The sequence below is a fragment of the Epinephelus fuscoguttatus genome, linkage group LG19 (assembly GCF_011397635.1).
Source record: "Epinephelus fuscoguttatus linkage group LG19, E.fuscoguttatus.final_Chr_v1".
NCBI classification, from domain to species: Eukaryota; Metazoa; Chordata; class Actinopteri; order Perciformes; family Serranidae; genus Epinephelus; species Epinephelus fuscoguttatus.
The window spans coordinates 20,242,146-20,265,844 of NC_064770.1; the positions used below are offsets into that span (position 1 = coordinate 20,242,146).

General features: G+C 39.4%; 1 protein-coding gene across 8 annotated transcripts; it reads left to right on the forward strand.

Moving 5' to 3' along the window:
• Window positions 1–8,279: 8,279 nt before the first annotated feature.
• Window positions 8,280–23,158, forward strand: LOC125879753 (adhesion G protein-coupled receptor E5). Of its 8 annotated transcripts, none has more exons than XM_049561808.1 (22): window positions 8,280–8,714; window positions 10,810–10,890; window positions 11,118–11,288; window positions 12,104–12,256; window positions 13,482–13,628; window positions 14,131–14,277; window positions 14,788–14,928; window positions 15,261–15,407; window positions 15,633–15,755; window positions 15,891–15,934; window positions 16,028–16,126; window positions 16,387–16,540; window positions 16,679–16,801; window positions 16,917–17,104; window positions 17,195–17,359; window positions 18,758–18,949; window positions 19,219–19,436; window positions 19,543–19,603; window positions 19,689–19,780; window positions 19,943–20,111; window positions 20,194–20,289; window positions 21,804–23,158. In XM_049561808.1, the coding sequence occupies exons 1-22, from the start codon at window positions 8,684–8,686 to the stop codon at window positions 21,843–21,845; spliced, it is 2,784 nt and encodes a 927-aa protein (XP_049417765.1). In that variant the 5' UTR covers window positions 8,280–8,683; the 3' UTR covers window positions 21,846–23,158. The 8 variants fall into 8 exon arrangements, with proteins under 8 accessions (XP_049417765.1, XP_049417768.1, XP_049417767.1 ...); XM_049561807.1 differs by having other exon boundaries at window positions 8,282–8,714; window positions 18,755–18,949; XM_049561810.1 differs by lacking the exon at window positions 14,131–14,277 and having other exon boundaries at window positions 8,281–8,714; window positions 18,755–18,949.
• Window positions 23,159–23,699: the final 541 nt, after the last annotated feature.

Sequence of the window (23,699 nt, forward strand, 5' to 3'; positions counted from 1 at the left end):
GTCATTACTAAATTTCAACACTCAAATATGCACAGAAAGAGTGCAAAATAGGGCACTGTAAGGACACAGACATTTGTATATGAGTATTAGGGTGAACAGTGTTACTACCTTATATCTCTTATCTGCCATAAACTCTACCTGTAATCCAGATCTCACAGTGTAATTAAGGAAAATTTCTGCCTGCATGTTTTCAGTTTGTCCTTCAGCACACATAGGAAAATGCCCACCTGAGTGTGCTACTTGGATTATAGTGATAAAAAATGTACCATAAGATGTTTGAGAATTTCCACCGTCTATCAGTCCAGTTCAATATGATTAAAACTAATAGAGTCTAAGAGATTCCATTTTCGACCTGGGAGGTTAGAGGGGGTATTGCAGTGCAGGTATTTCCCTGTTAACATAAAACATGGTTTGATCATTCGCCCTGGAGCGGCCCTCAGGCTTTCGTACTGTACATGTAAACCAGCGTCGTGCTCGAAAATGCTCAAATCAGCATCTTTTAGAGTTTTCCCTAAACTTGCTGAATGTGCTGAGTTTGTGGCTCCGCCTTAATTTCCAACCCAATAACGGGAGGTAAATTGTTGTTGCTGATAAGAATAATTCTCAACTCTGGAAATTATCTCACACCTATTACAGGGGTCTACTGAGAGTTGCTCGGCCCTAATCTGCACCACCAAGAAGGATTTTTACAACTTAACTTTTTCAAGGTAAACAAACATGAAACTTGCCCTTGATGCAGCAGATGCATATTGCAGCTACAGCTATAGATTGTGAGAATTAAAAAGCAAGGTGGAGCACAAGAGATGTGCACACTAGAGATTAAAATTCATTAATTGAGATATATGCATTCACTTGACAGCTAATGTTTCCAGTATTTGCAGATTAATTTAAAGGAGGATCTCATTGGGTGATTGTGTATTACCCTCTTTTCTCCACTAGACTATGCTATTTCACTATGTCAAAACCTTCACAAGCCGCAGCAGCACACCATTTTGCTTTGACACTGACTTGAGCTAAATCTGTGCAGTTTTGAAAACATGGTGGATTAAAAACCTACATGAAGATGAAAGTTTTAGAACTTAATATTCCTCCCAAATGGACTGAAAATCATTTTCTGATGCTTTAAAGTTTGTTTTCAGTAAATCCTTTGTTTTGGGTGTGTATTTTTATCATCTAGTGTTTCATCTGTAAGTCAGAGTCTCCTCTGGGTGTGTTTTTGCTGTGTCATCAACTGAAATGAGGAAACAAGGTTTACTGAAATTACTTAATTTAGTACATTACAAACCTGTGTCCTCCACCCTTGATGTTATATCCTCTTTTTGCAGGATCTTCAGTATCTTAATAAAGATTTGGGGCTGACAAAGGATTATCTCACAACTGTTATGACAATGGCAATATGTTATGCAACCAAATGCGACAAAGATCTACAACAGAACTTGCATCATAGAAACTGGCACCAAACAGCGTGTGAAGATAAATTAAACAATTGATCAGAGTTGTCAGCGAGCAGTACTTTTGTCACCACTTCCTCCACCGTGAAGTCAGCTAGAAGTGCAGCTACAGAAGGTGTGAAAAGTGATACGTAGTTCCCCTATACATGAACTATTTTTTCACATCTATATAAGAGAGATGACTTTTTGTGCACACTGTGACATTTGGTACAGAGGGTCAGGGTGCTGCACACTGCATTCAAACAATCATTCACATGGAAACATTACACCTTATTATCAGCTGTGACGCGAGCATTCAGCTACAGTAATGTGAGATAAATTCCGTTAACAGACTGGCAGATTAAAAACTGAAAAGACACTAGATAGATCTTCATGTTTTATGTATCCACGTAGAAATACTGCTTTATAATATTCAGTGTTATGAGTTCCTAGAACTTTGTCACAGTGGTGGGTGAGATCATGCTCTGGGCTAATTAATAAGCTTTATTTCACTTACACTTTAAAATACAGACAAATATATTTTACAAAGAAACATAAACAGAGACACAAAGGAAAAAATACTCATAAAATGAAATGAATACTAGTAGGATAAGCACTTACATAATATAATTTAAGAATCTTGTTTTAAAAAGACACTTAAAATAATAAAAACTGGGTGGTCTGCTCTGGTTTTAAGCTTTGACCGACCAGAGGATGTCAGTCTGCACAAAGACAAAGACTGATTTTATAGTTTTTTTAAGAAAAGATGATAAAAAGAGCAGGAGTAAAAACGTGGGATAGGGTCAGGAGCTAACTCCATATGAGTCATTAAAGTGATCATCTTAAAATCAGCCCCTCAAAGTGCTAGTATGTGTGAGATGCTAAAACCAGGGTTACAAGTTTAGCAGTGGCTTTCTGAAACTGAAGTGTTGTTTAGGCAGATATAAAGCACCTTCTTTCTTCCCTAGGCCCCTAAAAAAGGAAGGAAGCAAAAGAGGAAATGGAATTTTGACACTTAAATCTTTATATGAGCTTACTTTCAAATGTCACAGTGACGGGAAGGAAAAAGGAGCGTTTGACATTCTGTATTCAGTCTGCTATTTAGGCCGTGTTTCTCTCTGTTTCCATCCAAACAAGAGCTCAGCAGTGGGCCGGCAGGATCTAATAGCTGTGCCAGTAACTCCCTTCTGTGGTTCGTCAATTAAGAGGCCAGCATTTTGCTTAACCACCAGCCACCTTCTGTGTAGTGAATGTTTCACACATGGTGCAGTGGGGCAAAACCACGCCATGTGGCTGTGTGTGCCATTTCCAAAACATTACCACAAGCTTTTAAAAGTGTATTTTTCAAGAGAAATTTGTTATATATATAATTATTAAAGTCACTTTCACTGGCTGAGTACATTTTCACGTGGCAGGACTTCAACATTATTCCACACTGTCACAGATGACATCATCAGCGTCGCAGCTTTGGAAATACTTATTGATGTAAATCAGACTTCAGCTGTCTTTGAAAATAGAACATTTTGAAATGACTCAGCCTCAGTCATCACTGTAAGACAGACGGGTTTGACGAGACTGCTCTGTCTCCACTCTGACCTCTCAGTTCAGGGTTTGTCAGGAAGTTGTTGAGACAGCTGGGCCACACTGAGGTCCCTCCTCATTGTTTGAGAATTCAGAAAGAAACAAAAAGAAAATAAACACAGCCAACACAAAACATCCACAACTCTATATGTACACTATCTTGGTACCGACAGGAAGAAGGTCGTGAGATAGCAGGATAAGCCCTGGATGTTTGCCACCATCATATTGGCTGGAAATCCCTTTTTGAAAAAGAAGCCAGAATTAAACTGTAGCAAGACATGAGTTCAGTCTGACAACTCAAGTGGAACAGATTCATCTGAATACAGAGTATGTACAGAGGTGATATTCAGGCTCTGACCTCATCACTCTTCGCAAGGATTCAAGAGCAGCACAGCCTAGACTGCAAACAGAGTCTGACAGTAAGTACAATGCTGATTCAATCAGGGGTGTGCCATATCATTTTGTTCATGATAATACCGGTATAATTTTAACATCATATGAAAAATTAATATCCTGTAACTTGCGATATTTCAACTTTTTTTTACATACTGACGTCATACTGTTACCCACGGCAACAATAAGCATGGCTGAAAGCAAAATTATTACAGACTCCACAATGGTTCCAGAAAGAGGAGCAGCTTTAGTAGTGTGAAATAAACTGTGGCGTCCTGAATGTTTTTTGAACAGCCCCAGACTTCTCAGACTCTTTTAGTGACTTACCGCTCAGAGGGAACTCATTCAGCGGCTCCTCAGGCAGCAGCACAGCATCTCTCCCTCTCCTCTATCGCCGTGTACACATGGGAGTCGGTGTCATCTACTGATTTTGTCATAAACCTTTCCTAATGTAAACCTACATGCCACTCACAGCTCGACAAAAAAATACATATATGTGAATGTGTGATAGTTCTGGTATCATAACAGGCTGTAACAGGTTACAGCGTAATGATTAGAGGAGAAATGGCAGAGCATAAAGGTCCAGGTGGAAAAAAAAACCCAACTCCGACATTTAGGATTTTGCAAAAAGTGAAGGAAATCGCCTGTTGTTTTATATATACAGATTCCAGGGTACATTTCTTTGTATTTGGGAACTGCTTAAATGTGTAATTTGTGGTAGATTTTATTTTGTTGCACTATTAGTATTGTATACAGAATATAAATGTCACTCTGAGTTACTTTTATTTACAAACTAAAGAAATGTGATATCATCTTAGTTTAGTTTTTACTGAACATCTGAAGCATTAGGTTGACATGTAAAACTATATATTTTTGTAAAACTAATTTGTCATACCGTCAAGAATATCGTTATCGCAAAAATACCCTGAAATATTATGATATCATTTTAGGGCCATATCGCCCACCCTTAGATTCAAAGCATCAGTTTTTTATGATGTTACATATGCTATTCATCAACATTATTTTATTCCACATTTTAGATAGTTGATATATTTGTTTGTCACTGTGTTTCTCTGTGTACAAGCCACTCGTTATTTGTCCCTAATGGGATTGATAAAGTTGTTTTGAATTTGGATTATGAATTTAAATCAGTGTGGAGTCCATTGGTATCAGCTGCTGGCTGCTTTATCAGAAAAGGTGCTGCTCACAATTGTCTTTTCGTTGTCTCATTAGGAATAAATCCGCCTCTCATTTGGAGATTACTAAATTCTGATCTGTTCCCAGTCTTCGGAGAAATATGAAGCAGGAGTTCTTCGCTTTGCTCATTGGCTTCTCAGAGGTTTCTCAGCTCTGAGTACAGATAAATACAGAGTGTAGACTAAATTCAATCACTGAGACAAATCTGTGAAATTGTGCTGGCTTGTTTATAAGCCAACCAAATTTTCTCTGGGATCTTATTGTTATCTCATGAGCAGATTATTTCAGACAAATAAAGAATACTGCAGTGAGAAAGGAAAAATAGTGTCTTAAGATCATACGTTAGGATCAGGCTGAGACAAGAGGAAGGATATTTCTCAGGAGCTGAATTTAAGAAGTATGAGAAAACTGATGTTACACTGAGCTCAGTTATGTCTAGGCATAATAGGCTAGACAAAGAAGAGATCTTATTTTGAATTTTACTTTCCTCTGGGTGTGTTCAAATGTTGCACTGACTTAGGTCCATTTCTTGTGTGACCCTTTTAAATCTCTTCTACTTGTTCTGTAAATAAACTGCATCTCTGCAAACTGTGCACTTCATTATGATAAACTGTGTGGGAAAAGAGTGCAGAAACATGTATTTTATCTGGCACTCCACCGCTGGATTATTTATTACCATTCCCATCAGCAGTGCACAGCGTAGGCTCAAACTGTCACCAAAGAAAGTTGGTCCCCACATTATATAGCACATGATGTACTCTGAGTTAGTATGCTAAGGTGAAAAAGTCCCCATGTGGTCAACTCGATTTCCTTTGTGCGGTAAATAAATATTAAAGAAATGGCACACGTGTCAGCTAGAGTTACACCACGTGTCATGTTGTTATTCAAAGCCATCTTTCAAATCAGCTCGGGCTTCCTGTCTTTCACAGAGTGATTTTTATATTCAGCCTGTGTGTCACTTTGTTTTTAGCCCAAACAAAGACTCATCTCTTCCTCATGCGCTAATATCTATCCATCCCAAAAGTTACACCCAGTAGGCAATTTGAGGGGGGGGGGCACCATCCCTCTTTGTCTGCAAAATGACCAAAGTCAGACCTTTTTAACCTGCCATCCCTCGGCATCTGGGTCCAGCAGACACAGAGCAGATTCTTATCTTATGATGTCAGTACTGTTTTTGCACTCCAAACATTACCCACAATATACCACATTACATAATGACCCTAGTAGGCTGCAGTGATACATGACAGAGCCTATTGGCCTTCCAAACTAAAAATGCGTGCTGTGCTCCACAGGCTATCTTGGAATGAAAAACACAAAAAACCTGGGATAGACTTTTATTTTGTAGCTAGAAGAGTACATACATACATACACATACGTACATACACAGTTAGCAATGGACTTCACTCTGCAATATTCACAATCTGGATTAGCTGAAGGTTTGTTTTTTTTTTAAGATTATTTTTATGGGCTTTTTGCCTTTATTGACAGGACAGAGAGTGAAATGGGGAGACAGAGAGAGAGAGAGAGAGAGAGAGTGGGGACTGACATGCAGCAAAGGGCCGCAAGCTGGATTTGAGCCCGCGGCCGCTGCAGAGAGGCGATGCCTCTGTACATGGGGCGCCAGCACTATCCACTACGCTACCGACGCCCCGATTAGTTGAAGGTTTGATCCAGATAAAAACCAAGACTGGATTACATGATCCAACCTGATTTCAGAATCCAATCTGATAACCAAAATCTGATCAGGCTACTTCTGAACAACTTATGTGACTAGATGTCAGTGTATTATACAAGTGCTACTCTGGCTTCTGTCTTGACAATAGGCTCATTTTTATAGTTTGTCAGGAGACTTACAACGCTATACAGCTGATTAATGTTTCCAAAAAGCTAGAGTGGAATCTCATTATCAAAGAACTTGTGTCCCTACATCGGAATATGAGGCACTTCATATGCACCCTGAGATGTGTAATGGCCTGGGTGTCTCCGACCTCACCGGCAGACATCTGGGATCTACCAGAGAGAAATGCCAGCCTGTGACCGCCCCATGAGGAGTAACTCCAAGCAGCCCTTTGAGAGTGCAGTGGGATTTGAATGCAGATTTAAATGCAGAAAACACTTCACTTTGGAGAAGAGGTGAAGATGGATACTGGCGCCCCAGCTCAGTGTAGTCCAGGATGACTGTAGTGCCTTAGTCCTTGTCATAGTCCTTGAACTCTGCTGGCAAATGTTCCCTTATTTTCTTCCCTAGTATCCAGATCCTCACTGACCTATCCCAGCTGACATTGGGCGAGAGGCAGGGTACAACCTGCCCTTAAGTTACATGACCACATGCTCACCATGTGAAGTTCTTTTTGTATAATGGAAACTTTTTTTTGAAAGAACTATATTTCGCCATGATCATTTTTATCACACATGAGCACCATGGAACAAATTCTTTTTAAAAATAGAATCCCTTTGACCACATACAGTATAGGCCTATTGACTGGAGGTTGTTTTTTGAATAGGTCATACTAATGTCAGTACATTTTTAAGGTCCCTCTGTGAGCATGCTCTGTAACACAGCTGTACACCACCACTCCCTAAAGGCCTGCTGTCTGTCACCTCCATTTTCCCAGACCCACAAAGCCCAAAGCCTACTTTATTGTTTAGAAGTGTGAAATAATGCAATAATCTCCCTGCCTGTCGCTGAGCACTGGGACAGTGTGTTCAGACCTGTAAATGACCTTGCGGCTGTGAGCTGGAAACAAGAAAAGTTGCTGAAAATTTAACAATTTCTTTTGTTCCTTTAGGTTGCTCTTTATAGACGCACACAGCATGTCAGAATTTCCTCTGATTTTTTTTTTTTTTTTTTTTTTATGCTGAGGCCAGGAAAACCCATACAAGTCTGTAAGTAAAATATCAGAGGCGGCACCTTGTGACAGAGGCGTCATGAACATCATACACGTGTGATGGAGAAAAGAACATTATGTCCTGTCATGGAACTGAGTTTTTTCAGAGTTGTATTTCCTCTTACCAACAACACATTTACTTACAGACACATTCTGAAACCTCCAAGTAGCAGTTTGCACTTTTTCTGTTCTTATTTAGTAAAACATTATTGTTTGCCTTAAGTGATAGTTGAAAATAAGTACACAAGGCTGGCCTTCAGGGAATGGGAAATTATATATATATATATATATATATATGTGTGTGTGTGTGTGTGTGTGTGTGTGTGGGTGTGTGTACCCCACTGTTCTTTGTTCATGTCTTTCCAAATGAAGCTCAGCACTGTTACCATTGTTACATTGTCTCAGACAGATGCTCTCAGATGCAAAACCTATATATGTGTCATCGCCATAGTTTGCAGGCTGTGTGCTAAAACCCTGCCTGTGGGGAGGGTATACCCACCAGCAGGACAATACCCAGTCTCATAACCTCCACTCGACCCCTGTCTGTCCCTTAATAGACCAACAGAGGGGGGGGGGGGGGGGGGGGGCAAAGACACAGAGAGACAGAAATTACCTGTGCAAAAACACTGTTTAAAAACACTTTGCTGTCATGGAGGCAGAGTTGAAAAAGTACACAAAGCCATTTCCTCTTTACAATTGCCCCTCCCCAACAAAAGCAGTTCCTGAAAAGTAGCTCCTGCTGTACTCCCCTACAAACCTCTGTGTCAGAGGCGTGATTCAGAAAGAGAGAGAGAGAGAGCAGGAGAGAGAAACGCCTTCCCCAGAAAAACTAGTCATCTTAGCATGTCACCTCATTAGTGGGAGTAGTTGACGATTCAAAGGGCAGGAGACTGAGAGAGAGTGGAGAGGTCACTGTAGGAGATGAGAGACTACTGATTCTCCTCCACTCACATTATATATAAATATTTGATTTGCTGGTATCAGCATATACTGCTGCTACTTTTTCCACATCCATTAATTGCCTGGTGGTTGCTTTTTTTTCCTTGGGCAACTTGGGCAACTTTGGAAAAAGACGAAAAGAGAAGAGAAGAAGAAGAGAGCACAACACCATCTAAATGTAGAGAACTCCCAGGTTTATGTAGTGGTTGTTTTAACTTTCCTCACGCAGATCTGGACAGTGTTTCCCTCTTCACCATGGCGGGCAGGTGGAACCTCCTGATACTGGGTGAGTCACATCTGTCATCCATTTGCACAGTAGTTGGGATGGAAAATCTCTTGTTGAGAAAGTTTGAGAATGTACTGTGCTCCAAGGAGGGAAACTAACTGGCTGCAGCACCCTGAAAACTTTTAACAAGAGGTATTTTTATCTGCGAGTTTCTGCTGAAATCTAGCATGGAGAAAAAAAACACAGATGTGTCTCTCTTAGTATTAAACATAATATGTATTGTATTTAATGTGTTTATTTTTAAAAGTGGAGTGAAATCATTTCATATATTTTCATATTTCAAGTTAAGTCAAATATGTTTATAGAGCACATTTAAAAACACCTAAAAAGTAAAAAAGTACATGTTTTATTACTTTGTTTAACTTTACACAAAGATAAAATCTGCAAAAAAAAAAAAAAATAGTGTCACCCTCACATTCATAAAAACTACATATTTTCATCCTACCTGCTGAGCTATTTATCACTCTAGATAGTTTTGGTGTGAGTTGAGTTGTGAGTGTCAGAGATATCAGCCATAGAGATGTCTGCTTTCTCTCGAATATGATGGAATTAGATTGAACTGCAAGCGCTAAAAAAATTACACATTTCAAAAACTCAACAGCATTGTTGAATTTCATTATTATTTCATTAATATGACTTCTGTGCCGTGACATAGTTGGCGGGTGTAGTGTGGTTGAAAGAAAATAAGGTCTATGGATTTTCATGAGTAACTGGGTCGTGATTTCTGGCAAGCAACTTTGCTGGAGAGTTTGGTTTTTTTGCACTTTGAGCACCACAAGCTGAGTGCTATTTGGTTCTATTTTATCCTTGAGAAGGTAGATATTAATTGACAAATAGCACTACAGGTAGGGGGAAAAATATACTTTTGATTTGGGGCTGAACTGTCCCTTTAATGCGAGCCTCTTTGCAGCAGTCAGAGCCTAAAGCTCGTGTGGGGAAAAAGCCCAAATGAATCAACTGAAGAGGAAGGAGAGTGATGCTGAACACAGTGGCTTTTCTTCAAACAACTCACTATCTGGGCTCCACTGCACAGAGGACCTCTGTTCTTCTGCTTTTTAAAATGATATTTATACACCATGAGCTCACTCACCCGCACTACTTGTCGCTTGATAGAACCCTCAGTAACACAGGAAGAAACTCTGTGTTGCCATGAGACCACATGACATTGAAACTAATGCAAACCCTGACACATCTCACTTTGCTTCCTTAGCAAACCACATTTTTATTTGATATCATCCTGTCCTCACATATGGACCCAATCTTCATGATGATATCAGCTCCCCAGAGAGAAAAAAAAAGTTTATCTCTAACTTTAGGAAGTTAGCTTTGCATAATGGAAATTACTTTTGCATGCTGTACTTTCCCAATTACCTTTCATATCACAGCTTTTGACTGGGCACTGTTTTCATCCAAAGAGAAAACAAATACTGAAAATATTGACAGAGGGGTTTTCCAGGTACATTAACCTCTGATTTATCAGAATCAGATCAGCTTTATTGGCCAAGTACGTGTGTACATACAAGGAATTTGACTTTGGTAAACTTTGCTCTCAATGTACCAGTTTTGACATTAAGTACTCAAAAATTTAACAAAGAAAGAGTGAAAAATTCAAAATCAAATTAAATAATATTTACAAGCCCTAAACATACGTCAAATATACAAAATATATACAAGTCTGTTGTAATATATTAGTATTGTTGCAAACATTTCAGCAGGAAAAATATGAACTAAAATGTCAACTAACTAACTAATGCACTATGCCAGCTGATATTTCCTCACTCATAGGAAGCAGACTTCTCCAGACACCCATGTGTTGTTCATTTTGAATTGCAGCACAGATGCTCTTGGAACAATCTGAGGAAATGAGGGTATAAAATGAGGGAATTAACCTTTTCTGTTGGGCCTTTTTTTTATATTTTATTTTTTTATTGATGTTGTCAAACTGATCCTTTAACATCACTGTGGCTACACTGAAGTATCTTAGAATGATTTTTAAAAAAGGAGTTATCATACGGGGATAAAATTGTAGCAGATTTTGCATTAATGTTCAGATGATGGTGAACTGTGGACTGATAGTCGCCTGCTTGCTTTTCAGCTCTGTACCTCTCTGACTTGGTGGCCCTGACGGAATCAGAGTGCCCTCAAGGATGGATTAGTACAGAGCAAGGATGCACTGGTATGGAAAACAAACATATTTCACCACATGACCCACAGTGGACATTTAGGCATGTTGTGGCATATGCACACTTTTATGGTAGTGGTCATCCATTGCTCATCTTTCATCATTCTGTTTGTTAAATTACTCATTGGTTTTATCATCTGATCCTTACTTTGGTATGAGGGGATTCTTAGTCGCACTTATATTTATGTGATTTGTTTCACATTCATGTCTCCTTCATTAAGATTATGATGAATGTGTTATTGATGAGGACTATCCCGATGAACCTGGAGCATGTGTCGAGAATGCGTCCTGTGTCAACACAGTTGGCAGCTACTACTGCCAATGTCTTGATGGTTTCGTGTCATCAACTGGGGCTGTGAACTTTACAGCTGTAACACCTGCAACATGTGAAGGTAAGTCATCTCATGTATTGAATCAACCAAGGCAGAGGCTCTGACGTGGCTGTAATGCCAAAGTTAAGGCTTCAAGATGGGAGTCCACAAACCATTGGGCTATTGTCCATTATGTTTCTAAAGACACAAACAGTGATCTCCTGGTTTAAAGTCCATGTTTGTTTAACCCACCTGCCACAAAAGATCCTCAGCGACTTTGCATTGGCATTGTTTTTTGTGTTGCCAGCACATTATTTTAACACACCACCACGCAATGTGTTGTTAAGATTTTGTGTCCATTTTACATACTATTATGAGATGATATGATAGCTGGGAATGTGCCTCTTTGTGGTTTGAATTAACTAACCTTTTAATTAACAATTATTTGGCTGCTTCTTTTGATGATTACATTGAATTCATTGTGTAAACTGATAATGAGGGGGAAAATAACTTTCTTCCTGTTTCCATATGCTGTACATTACACCCATCTGGTGTCATTTAGGAGACCACAGAGGACTGATTCTGCACTCTTACAGTCTGAGGATGTAATGGTTTTTTTGTGCTTGCACTATGCCAGCTGATATTTCCTCACTCATAGGAAGCAGACTTCTCCAGACACCCATGTGTTGTTCATTTTGAATTGCAGTACAGATGCTCTTGGAACAATCTGAGGAAATGAGGGTATAAAATGAGGGAATTAACCTTTTCTGTTGGGCCTTTTTTTTATATTTTATTTTTTCAACCGAGGCAGAGGCTCTGACTCAAATTTTATCGAAATTTTACTGCTGCAGTCATCATCTAAATATGAAATTCCCGTCCTTGTCTTTTGCTTTAAGATATCAACGAGTGTCTGCAAAACGACGATATGTGTGGACCTAATGCTGAATGTCACAACACAGTTCCGCATTATTCCTGCATTTGTGAGGATGGATTCATTTCCACCACTGGACTTGAAACTTTTCACCATGGTGACAACGTTACATGTATTGGTAAGATGCTTATCAGTACCCTCAGTACTGTGGTAGGTCCTATGATCTCTGTGCTTAGTGGTTTACTAATACGCCCTACCGTCCGAAAGCTCTTCTCCTTGTGGTTCGACTGATGAGGACCATTTCAAGATACAACCATCACAGCATGTTCAATAAATGCTTCTGTCAGTGAGAAATCACCTATGAAGTGTGATTATAATCCACAGATCTATATTATGCCAACAAAAATGCTGCTCATACAGACTTCATACACTCCCAAAGGTCTAGCCGATATAAATCCAGCTAAATATTTAGTCCAAATCCATTATTACATTCACAGATACCTGCAAACTGCCATTATACCTTATCAAAATTTAATATTTCTCCATGTATTATCCATAATATCTTCGGTTTGTATGTAAATATCCCGCTCCTCGCTGTCAAAATGGTGGCTAAACATGGACCTTTTCATTGACACCTCCCTTGAGCCAATAGGAGCTTCCATACTGACAGTCTTCAGTCAGTAACAAGAGCCTGTGTTGAAGGAAGTGCCTCCATTACTTCCTTTGGCCTCAGAGCCAATACATAGCCAGCAACTGGCCCAATGGCTTGTGCATCTTGTAGTCAATGACACTCCTTACCTCCAGGAGAGTTTTTAATTCTCTCTTGGCATTATAGACTGTTATAGATACACATAAATGATAAACAAATGGCTTCTCTGTTGTCTTAAGGGAGAAAAACTTTTTCTTATCAATTTAGGTTTTCTGAAAAGTGCCTGGACAAAACCTTAGAAAAACAAAATGTATATTTTCTGTGATGCTGTTATGTACTTTGAACATGGACTATGTGAGCCTTCGTGATACGGTCTCACTATGTTTTCCATGTAAGAAGTTCCAGTTCAAGTAATCTGTGGTATGTTTTTTCAAGAAAATATTCAGAAGTAGATAAAAGATTAAAGAAAGAAATACATAAACTTTTATTTCAGCATCTTGAAACTTATATAAGTCAGTGACAGAAGCAGTTTCAGTGATTCTCACTGTTGGGGGAAAATGTTTTGAGTGTAGTGTTTCAAATGAGACTGTTCATGTACATGTACTAAAAATGGAACAAGAACAGCTTACAATTGATTTAGGTGTTTTAGGTTCATGTAAGTAAATTTACAGGACTGGTAAGAGATTAATATGGAAAAAAAACTTTGTTCACTGATGGTTTCCTGTTCTAAATATCCTCTTGCTGCAAATAATAGAGATCGACGAATGTGAAGAGGGAAATATTTGTGGTCAAAACGCAGCATGTGTCAACACACCAGGCAAATATCACTGCATCTGTCAGACTGGCTTTGAACTGAAGTCTGGTAAATCTAACTTCACTGGCAATCAGGAGCAATGTGAAGGTGAGGGCTATGACATGTAGCACATATTATACATACTATCTTTGGTTTGTATGTAAATATCCCACTCCTGGCTGTCAAAATGGTGGCTGAAATCTGACCTTTTCATTGACACCTCATTTGAGCCAATAGGAGCTTCCATACTGACAGTTTTTAGTAGGCGACGAGGGCCTGTGCTGAAGGAAGTGCCTCCTTTGGCCTCAGAGACAATCCATAGCCAGTGACTGGCCCAGTGGCTTGTGGGTCTTGTTTTCAGTGACTCTCCTTACCTCCAGAGGAGTTTTTAATTCTTTCTTGGCATTATAGACTGTATAAATGCACATAAATGATAAACAAATGGCCCCTCTGTTGTCTTAAAATGTAACAAGAACAGCTTTCAATTCATTTAGGAGTCTTAGGTTCATGCAAGTGAATTTTACAGGGCTGTAAAGGGATTAATTTGAAAAAAACTTTGGTGGTTCGCTGATGGTTTCCTGTCTCGTATGTTCTCTTGCTGCTCATACAGATATCGACGAATGTGGAGAGAAAGATGTTTGTGGTCCAAATTCAGCATGTGTCAACACACCAGGCAAATATCACTGCATCTGTCAGACTGGCTTTGGACTGAAGTCTGGTAAATCTAACTTCACTGGCAATCAGGAGCAATGTGAAGGTGAGGGCTATGACATGTAGCACATATTATACATACTATCTTCGGTTTGTATGTGAATATCCCACTCCTGGCTGTCAAAATGGTGGCTGAAATCTGACCTTTTCATTGACACCTCACTTGAGCCAATAGGAGATCCATACTGACAGTTTTCAGTAGGCGACGAGGGCCTGTGCTGAAGGAAGTGCCTCCCGTACTTCCTTTGGCCTCAGAGACAATCCATAGCCAGTGACTGGCCCAGTGGCTTGTGGGTCTTGTTTTCAGTGACTCTCCTTACTTCCAGAGGAGTTTTTAATTCTTTCTTGGCATTATAGACTGTATAAATGCACATAATTGATAAACAAATGGCCACTCTGTTGTCTTAAAATGTAACAAGAACAGCTTTCAATTCATTTAGGAGTTTTAGGTTCATGTAAGTGAATTTTACAGGGCTGTAAAGGGATTAATTTGAAAAAAACTTTGGTGGTTCGCTGATGGTTTCCTGTCTTGTATGTTCTCTTGCTGCTCATACAGATATCGACGAATGTGGAGAGAAAGATGTTTGTGGTCCAAATTCAGCGTGTGTCAACGCACCAGGCACATATCACTGCATCTGTCAGACTGGCTTTGAACTGAAGTCTGGTGAATTCACTGGCAATCAGAAGCAATGTGAAGGTGAGGGCTATGACATGTCACTGCAAAACAGTATCATATTTAGAAGAAGATTAAAAAATAATTATTTCAGTTTGTTGAAACTTAAATAACTCAGTGACAAAAACACTTACAGTGATTCTCACTGTTGGGGAAAAACTGTAAGTGTTATCTTTTAAATGAGACCATTCATGTACATATAGCAAAAATGTAACAAGAACAGCTTTCATTTTTTATTTAGGTGATTTCAGTTAAAGTAAGTGAATTGTACAGGGCTGGTGAGAGATTAATTTAAAAAAAAATTGGTGGTTCACTGATGGTTTCCTCTTCTAATGATCTTCTTGCTGCTCATATAGATATCAACGAATGCGAAAAGGAAAATATCTGCGGTCAAAACGCAGCATGTGTCAACACACCAGGCAAATATCATTGCATCTGTCACGCTGGCTTCGGACTGAGATCTGGTAGATCTAACTTCACTGGCAATCAGGAGCAATGTGAAGGTGAGGGCTATGACATGTAGCTGCAAAATATGTATCATTTAACTGTTTTAATAAGGTATTTAATCTGATAATGGGTTTCACATCGTTAAACTAAACTAAAATGTTACTGAATCACTGTTTTTGGATCTGGATGCTCAGATGGACCAGGTTATTTATTGTTCCATTAGCACTGACTGAAACACACAGTGTAACCATTTTCCTCTTCCCAATTTGTTTCCATTTTAGACAAATGCATGATTGATAAGACAATCTGCGGAAATGGAATCTGTCACCGTGGAGCCAGCGGCCATTACTGTGTTTGCCACCCTGGGTCCACTAACTATGGCAACAATGAGTCTCGCTGCACAGGTAAGAACAGAGCAGCACTTCTTCCATCATCCATCACTGATGCTGTGTTTGTACAGTAGGATGAGCTCTGTATCTTCACAATATGAATGCCATCAGCAAGTACATCTAATGAAACAAAACTTCCTGTTCCCTCAGAGTTAAGGTGTGATGTATTCGAAGATATGAGCAATCCAAAAGAGGTAACACCACACCAAAAACTTTACTTTTACCACAGTTCAACATTTATTTTAAATGTCTATTACCTCATATTTCTGTTGTGTTTGCTCTCTTAGGAATTTCACATTTCACAGGATCTTGTGATGCATTTGAAAAAAAGCTGTCTGAACATCATGAAGAATGCAACAAAGCTGGATGGAGAGGACATCTTAAAGGTATTACTGTACAAAAAATAATTGAAATGCAATTTGATTATGTAAAACAAAAGCCATCAGTTCCTCAGAATCAGCACAGAAATAGAAAGTTCTACTCCCTTCAAGTCCTGTCACGTGGTGTTCAGATGTCTGTGCACAACTATGTAGACTGTTTATGTTGACCTGAGGTGGTATGCAGCCTGAAAGTCTGACTGCGTCTCCTGTTTCTCCCTGCACATGCTCATGTTGCTCCCTCTACCCCTCCCCTCCTGTGGCTGTAGAGACTGTTGTCTGCCATTGACGAGCTCTTGTCCAGCGAAGCCATCAAAGATAAAAGGAAGGTCTCCACCTTTCTGGACATGGTGGAGAATGTCTTGAGGCTCATAGGGCCTCTCATTAAGCCCCCCGGGATAAAAAAATCGTCCACACACACAGGTAAAAATACAGCATGTTGAGGCTCTTCTTAAGATGTGATGTATTTTTCAACAGCTGGTAGATTCTCTTTTTCTGGAGTCATCTATGGTATTAAGTGAAAAGCAATGCAAAACATTTTATCTTTCTGTGTGCGTCCAGAGCTGGAGCTGCTGGTACATAAGGGGGCTAACTTACCCCAGGGACCTCATAACTTAACATCTAAGCATGCTCAGATGAACATTCAGTTGGAGACAGCTGCCGGGGATCCCTCCTATTACCCTGGTAATGATCATGCCTATAATTAACACATTTGCGACCACTTTCATTAAGATGACTTACAAATCGGGGCTAATGAATGTCCACTTAATCCAGTGTTATCCTCCTATGATTGTGAAAGGCTTTACAACAGTGTCCTTGCTGACCTACGCAAACCTTGAACACTCCGCGGACAGCTTCTTTAGTGGGATGGAACCACAAGTGAACCACAGCTATAAGATCAACTCTAAAGTCGTGACTGCCAGCGTCAGTAACAGAAACACAAGCCACCTCAAAGAGCCGGTCACCTTGACATTCCACCACCTCAAGGTCGCATATATTTTTCGTAAAGAATATAAATCTATCTCTGCAGGAAAACATCACACCTGTAATGGTAATTATCTCTATTTTGTTTCACAGCCAAATGAATCCCACCACACCTGCGTGTTCTGGGATTCCTCGTTGGATGGAGGGTCATGGTCTACTCGTGGCTGCAAGATGGTGGAGTCCAACTCTGAATACACTGTGTGTTCCTGCAACCATCTGAGCAGCTTTGCTGTGCTCATGGCGCTCTATGACGTGGAGGTTAAAACTCTTACATACATGATGATATATGGCAAATTATGATGCTTCTACTGTATAGTTGAAACTTAAAGGTCCAGTTTGTAAGATTTAGGGGGATTTAGTGACATCTAGCGTGAGGATTGCAGACTGCAACCAGGTTAAACTTCTCATAATACAGACTTCCTGATTTTGCCAAGTGCTTGCTACCTGAGAACAATTTGTATAATATCCCTGGGACAACAACTGCCTCAGCCAAACAACATTTGTGATGTCATCAAGGAGAGCCCGCTGCCAGTGCCCTGCAATATATGTACAAAACGGCTATGCAAAGAGATGCAAATTACAAAATGATTTTACCATAGTTTACACTAGTCTGCTACTACAGACATTAAAATATGCATTTGCTTTTTAGATTAATTGTTAGTATTTTGCCACTGTGGATATAAGCTCACATAAGCTTGCAAAGGTCAGCTAACAGTTAGCCAGCTAGGGCGCTAGCTTAGTGTTAACTCCTTGATCATAACAGACTACAGTAACGTTAACTTTGATTTCTGCTCATTTTAGAAAGGCCACTACAAGAAAATGTGTTCTTTGTTTGGATTGTCAAAGGGACAGTGAGACATAGATGTTTGTTTCTGGCTGCTAGAGCTATTGGGCTAGCTGTCACGTGCTAGCATTAGCATACTAAAATGTGCATGCTAGCCCGCCAACTGTGTCCTTAATTTTGCAAAGGTATGTGACATCACAAACACTGATTGACTGAGGCAGTTGTTGTCCCAGGGCAAAATGTTGTTCTCAGAACAAAACCACATGGCTAAATCAGGACATGTGTATAATACCTTCAGTGATTACTGTTCAGGAGGTTTTTACCAGAAGCCAAATTATCCCTAGAGGAGTCGTCCTCTTGTCGCAGACGGGCTGTGTAAGCCCAATGCCTTCTCATCTTTTTTCTGATACAGACGTTCAGGAGGTTTTAACCAGGAACCGAATTATCTAGAGATGGTCTCTTCCTCTCCGAAACAAATGGATCTGATGACATAAACCGGTAAAAAGGCTGGAAGGGAAAATTTTAAAAAAATACGTTTTAGGTCTAAAAATCTGTTTTTCCAACATAGCTCATTGCAGTCGCCAGCTACGGTGACCTATGCAAAAACGTGAATGGCCCTGTTTAGAGCCAGTGTTTGATTTGTCCATTCTGGGTAACTGTAGAAATGTGGCCTATGTAGATAAAAACAGCTCAGTTTAAGGTATCAAAAACACAACAATTCTTATTTGAAGGTGATTATACACTAAAGAAAACATACTTATTATTGTATATTCAATTTCTGCCAATATATCCAACCCTTAGTCCTACACACTGGACCTTTAAGTCTGTTTCTGTGTACTGTAACGTAACCTGTCACTCTCTCTCAATAGAAGAAGTTTGAGTTGCAGCTGATCACCTGGGTGGGCCTGTCCCTCTCGCTAATTTGCCTGTTCATCTGCATCCTGACGTTCTCGTTGATCCGCTCCATCAAAAGCCCAAGAACCACAATCCACCTGCACCTCTGCATCAGCCTCTTCATTGCCTACATTATCTTCCTCGCAGGCATCTCTCGTACGGAGAGCCGGGTAAATATTTCTGTAACTTGCGCAGTCAGACTGTCTGCACTGTCCAGATGAGTGCAGTAAAAATTTCTGACACCTTCAAATACAGCACAGGAGAACAGATACTGCATAACAGCACAGCTACTGAATGATTTATGTGGGCGCTGAAGGTTTATAAACAACAGTTCAGCAAGTAGTTTCTCCCCATTTCTTTCTCCCCCGTTTCTCAGCATCCTTTGTCCTTTTTTCCACCGCTGTCATCCTGATCTTAATCTCGCTCCCTGCTGCATTAGGTTGGCTGTGCGGTGGTAGCTGGGCTGCTGCATTTCTTCTTCCTGGCAGCATTTTGCTGGATGTGTCTGGAGGGCATACAACTCTTCAGGATGGTCGTCCTGGTCTTTAACACCAACTTCAAAACCCTCTACATGATGGCAGGTGGCTATGGAGTCCCAGCTGTTGTTGTCGCTATCTCTGCTATGGTGAATGCTGAGGGATATGGCACCAAGAGATAGTAGGTTCCTCCCACTGATGCTGATCTTGTTTTATGTTTTTTATTTATACCTGGATAAGTTATGTTGACATACTGTCTGCTCAGTAATTCTCCGTATGCATTGCAGTTGTTGGTTGAAGCTGGACTTTATTTGGAGTTTCTTTGGCCCTGCGTGCATCATCATCATTGTGAGTAAGACAAGAATTACCGAGTTGGAAAATATTCCTAAAATTGACTTCATTGCTTTTTTTAATCATCTCTGCTGTCTTTCAGATAAACATATTCTTCTTTCTCATCACTGTGTGGAAGTTGGCACAGAAGTTCTCAAGTTTAAACCCTGACCTGGACAAGCTGCAGAAAATAAAGTGAGTCATATGCTGCATATGTAACGATATACTTGACATGCAGAGCTACACATTTTATATATACTGCTTCTCCCACTGAGGAGAAATAAATAAAGAAGTAAGCTATTTCCTGTTAGAGTGCCTTGAGATTTGACCTGTGCGTATCTTTGTTGCCTCCTGCAGGGCGTTCACCATTACTGCAGTGGCTCAGCTGTGTTTGCTGGGCACCATGTGGATCTTCGGTTGTTTCCAGTTTAACAAGGGCACAATTGTCATGTCTTACCTGTTCACCATCTTTGGCAGCATTCAGGGGATCATGCTCTTTGTCATGCACTGTCTGTTTTCAAAACAGGTCAGTCACACTCCTCTAAAAAAAAGTAAAGAACAAGCTCTGCTGCTTTTTTGTGTCAAAACTCATATGTGTTCTGATTTAGGTGAGGGAGGAATATGAAAGCATCCTGTCCAGATACCGTGCACCTTGGAAGAAGAGCTACTCAGATTTCAGTTACTCACACACCAGCAAAGCTCAAGTAAGCAGTTATTTATTTCATCACAGTGTCTCTGATTTAGGCGGGTAAGACAAGAGGCTAAACTGTATTATCCAATAAAGTTGCAGCACACCCACTCATTTTATGAGAATGCAACGCAGAATGTGCTGAATTACATGCTATTTATTTATAGTGTATTTTGGCTTCCACATTTAGTTTTATAATATCTAAAGATGATGCCCATTGTTAACCCTTACATTCAGTTTGACAGCAGTCAAAACACCCTAAATGCCATTTTTTCACCTGAAATTTGAGACTTTTCATAAAGCGACAGAAATGCACAAAAAAATGAAAAGATTTAAATATCGTATACTTTCACTCAGGTGCTACAAATTTTTGTACACTGAGGTTGTTCAAGTCAAATTTGACCTGTGTGTGTTGAAATGGATTTTAAATGGATTTAAGATCCACAAGTGTGTGTCAGATTAAAGAAACTGGTTTCAATATCAGCACAATCTGTGTTAAATTCCTACGCATCAATGAGCTGAATTTGGGACAACGCATGTTATGTTAATAGTGACACATTAAGTCAAGGATATTAACACAGTGACTGTGTCAGAAGGGTTAACACAAAGGTGTCGAATGATGTGTGAATACTAACACATTTTTGTGTTAAAGTACATTAATGTGCACATATTGACACATTTATGTGTTACTCTACATAAATGGTTGAATATGATGAATAAAAATGAAAATGCCACCTGAAAATATTTTGCAAAAATATTTTTAACATTTTAAGACATTTTGTCAACATTTCATGTGTAACTTATGAATTAAAAACTTTTCAAACCTTATATCTAGGGTTGACATAGAGCCAGTTTCCTGTAAAATATGGGTGAAGTCAAGTGGTCCAAAATCAGACAAATAAGTAAGAACTGCCTGCATTCTCCCCACGTTTGCCCATGTTCCCACTGAGACCTGTTGGTCATCCAACATGTCATGGGGGGATCTGGACACAGTGAGTAAAACAGCATATGCATGATCATATATGGTGCACATAAGGAACAGAGGTCATGGGGTGTCCAGACATTGCTGCAAGATCTGCACCTGCAAGCACAAGCACCTGCAGTGTGACATAATAAACTCAAATGGAAGCACATCAATCCCCAACTAACTAAAAGAGATTAAAAGATGGGTTGTGAGAATCACAACATTATAAAGAGTCAGACCATAATGTGTAAAATCTGAACAGTTTGTATTGTTGAAATAAGAGATGCCTTGATTGCTCACTAAGCAACATTAAAATGAATTAAACACAGAGTGCATGTGGACAGCATAGTTCAACATTTGTTGTGTAATTAGATTGCATAAGAGACTTAATGCGGTTAGGTCATTGGAAGTTTAATTTGGAAACCTTCATTTTCAGGGTTTAACGATGACGAGGTATAAAAGGAGATGTAAAGTGAAGTGTGTCAGAGCACAGCCTGACCTGATATGAACGAGTACTGAATGTGTCTGTTGTGGCTCATCATGTCTCTCTCCTCTGTGGTCCTCAGGGATCCAGGAGCACCCAGGACACGGGAGAATCTCGTATCTGAAGAGCGAAACAGCGACATCGGAGCAACGTCTGATTTATTTCTTGGAGACTGCCATCTCAGACATACGGGCCACTCTTGCACCCCTGCTATTTGTAGTCAGTGCACCAGTTTGCTTCACTGCACAATGTTGTAAATAATATCCTTTTTAAGATGTTTTTTTTTTTTTACCTATTTGTTTTTGAGTCGGTGTAAAGCTATTTAAAATGGAACTGCTGACTGTTATAATTTAATATAAATTAAGGATTTCCCTCCGAATGAGAAGAGATGACATTCAACAGTAAGTGTTTGTGCTTCACTATGTTACTATTTGTCAAATGGTTAATAATGTCACTCATTTCAGAGAAAATACTGTATCTCAACATGTGTCATTTTTTACATGTGGAAAAAATGTATTGATTTTGGACCAGAATGGCTTGTTATGTCATCCAGGTAATTTATTGAACCAGCAAAGACAATCTGAAAGACATTTCTGAGACAAGCACTTTTTTTATGTGTGACTTGTCCACCATGTTTAAACTGATATTATCTAAAAATGACCAACAAAAATGAGGACTATCATGAGACCAAAATGGATTTTAAATGTATATGTGTGTATAATGATAAGATGTTTGTGTATATATATATATTGCTGGGCAATTTGTATGTATTAGAGCAAGTGACTGCATTCCTGCTCCATTTAGCGTGCAGTAACACGTTAAATGTACTGTATCTATATATTTGAAGAGAGCTTTTTATTTTCCTACTTGAATGTTTGAAGATAACTTTTGTTATTATTGTCTATTAGAGTGGTGGTTCTCAACCTTTTCCATGTTAAGGAACCCTAAATTGGTAAAAATTAGGTCGCAGACCCTCGTTTCATGAGATTTCACTTCAGAGACCTCCATCTGAAAAGCTCGTTTGATACGATTAAGACCAGAATTCTGTGGTTGCCAATTACATCTGAGTAGATAACGAAGGAGGAAGTGAAACCTTTCATCAGAGTAATTACTTAAATTGGGCTTACTTCTACAGTGAATTACATAGAAATTAAATAAAATAAACTGTTCCTCATTTTAGGACCCCCTGGAGCTCCCTTAAGAACCCCTGGGGATCCCCGGACCCCTGGTTGAGAACCACTGCACTAGAGTATTTTTACTGTTATAAGCACTGGTTTTAGCACAAGTTTGGAATTGCTGATAAATGTTTTATTATGTTTTGTTCTGTCTTTCCAAGTTACAATTTCCGTCTTTCACATTGTGAATTATTTAAAATGATGTTTTCATACTTGTAATGCCGCTCCTGGAAGCTTTAAATTAAATAAATATTCTGACGTACCCAAGGGCTCTGTGTGAAGGTCTTCCCACCACTGGCCTTGTATTAAAATGAATAAAAAAAAAATAGAATAAATGACTCTTTAAAAGACATATTTCTCTTTAAAGTTCCTCATGTTAGGGCCAAGATTTAGCAGAAATAGCAACAAGACATCAACAAACTAAGAGTGGAGTTTTATTTAAGTGCAAACAGAAAGTTGTTGCCGCACCCATGCTATGGTAATATTTTTTCTCCACCTTCATGTCTGACACTGTCTCACTTTTGTTTACTGCTGGAGCATTAACTTTATCTAACTGCTTGGATAGATAGAAATAGCCGTGCATAGAGGAAATAGAAGATTATCTCATCTTCCTTCCTGTTTGCATGGGATGCAGACATGTTGGTCTCTGAAACTTTGAAGTCTCAAAAGTGGTACTTGAATTTTAACGAGCAAACAAACCTTATGTGGCCTTGAAAACACGTTTCACTGTATAATGTTTCAGTGCAGATCAAACTCAGTAAACATTACAAACCTTGGTGAAGTCACTGCGGATGTATTTGTAC

Excerpts from the sequence above, each read along its gene's own strand:
- LOC125879753 (XM_049561807.1), top strand. The coding sequence starts at position 8,684 with ATGGCGGGCAGGTGGAACCTCCTGATACTGG. Across the intron at positions 11,289-12,103 it reads AACACCTGCAACATGTGAAG|ATATCAACGAGTGTCTGCAA; the intron begins GTAAGTCATCTC and ends TTTTGCTTTAAG. Across the intron at positions 17,105-17,194 it reads TGACATTCCACCACCTCAAG|CCAAATGAATCCCACCACAC; the intron begins GTCGCATATATT and ends TTTGTTTCACAG.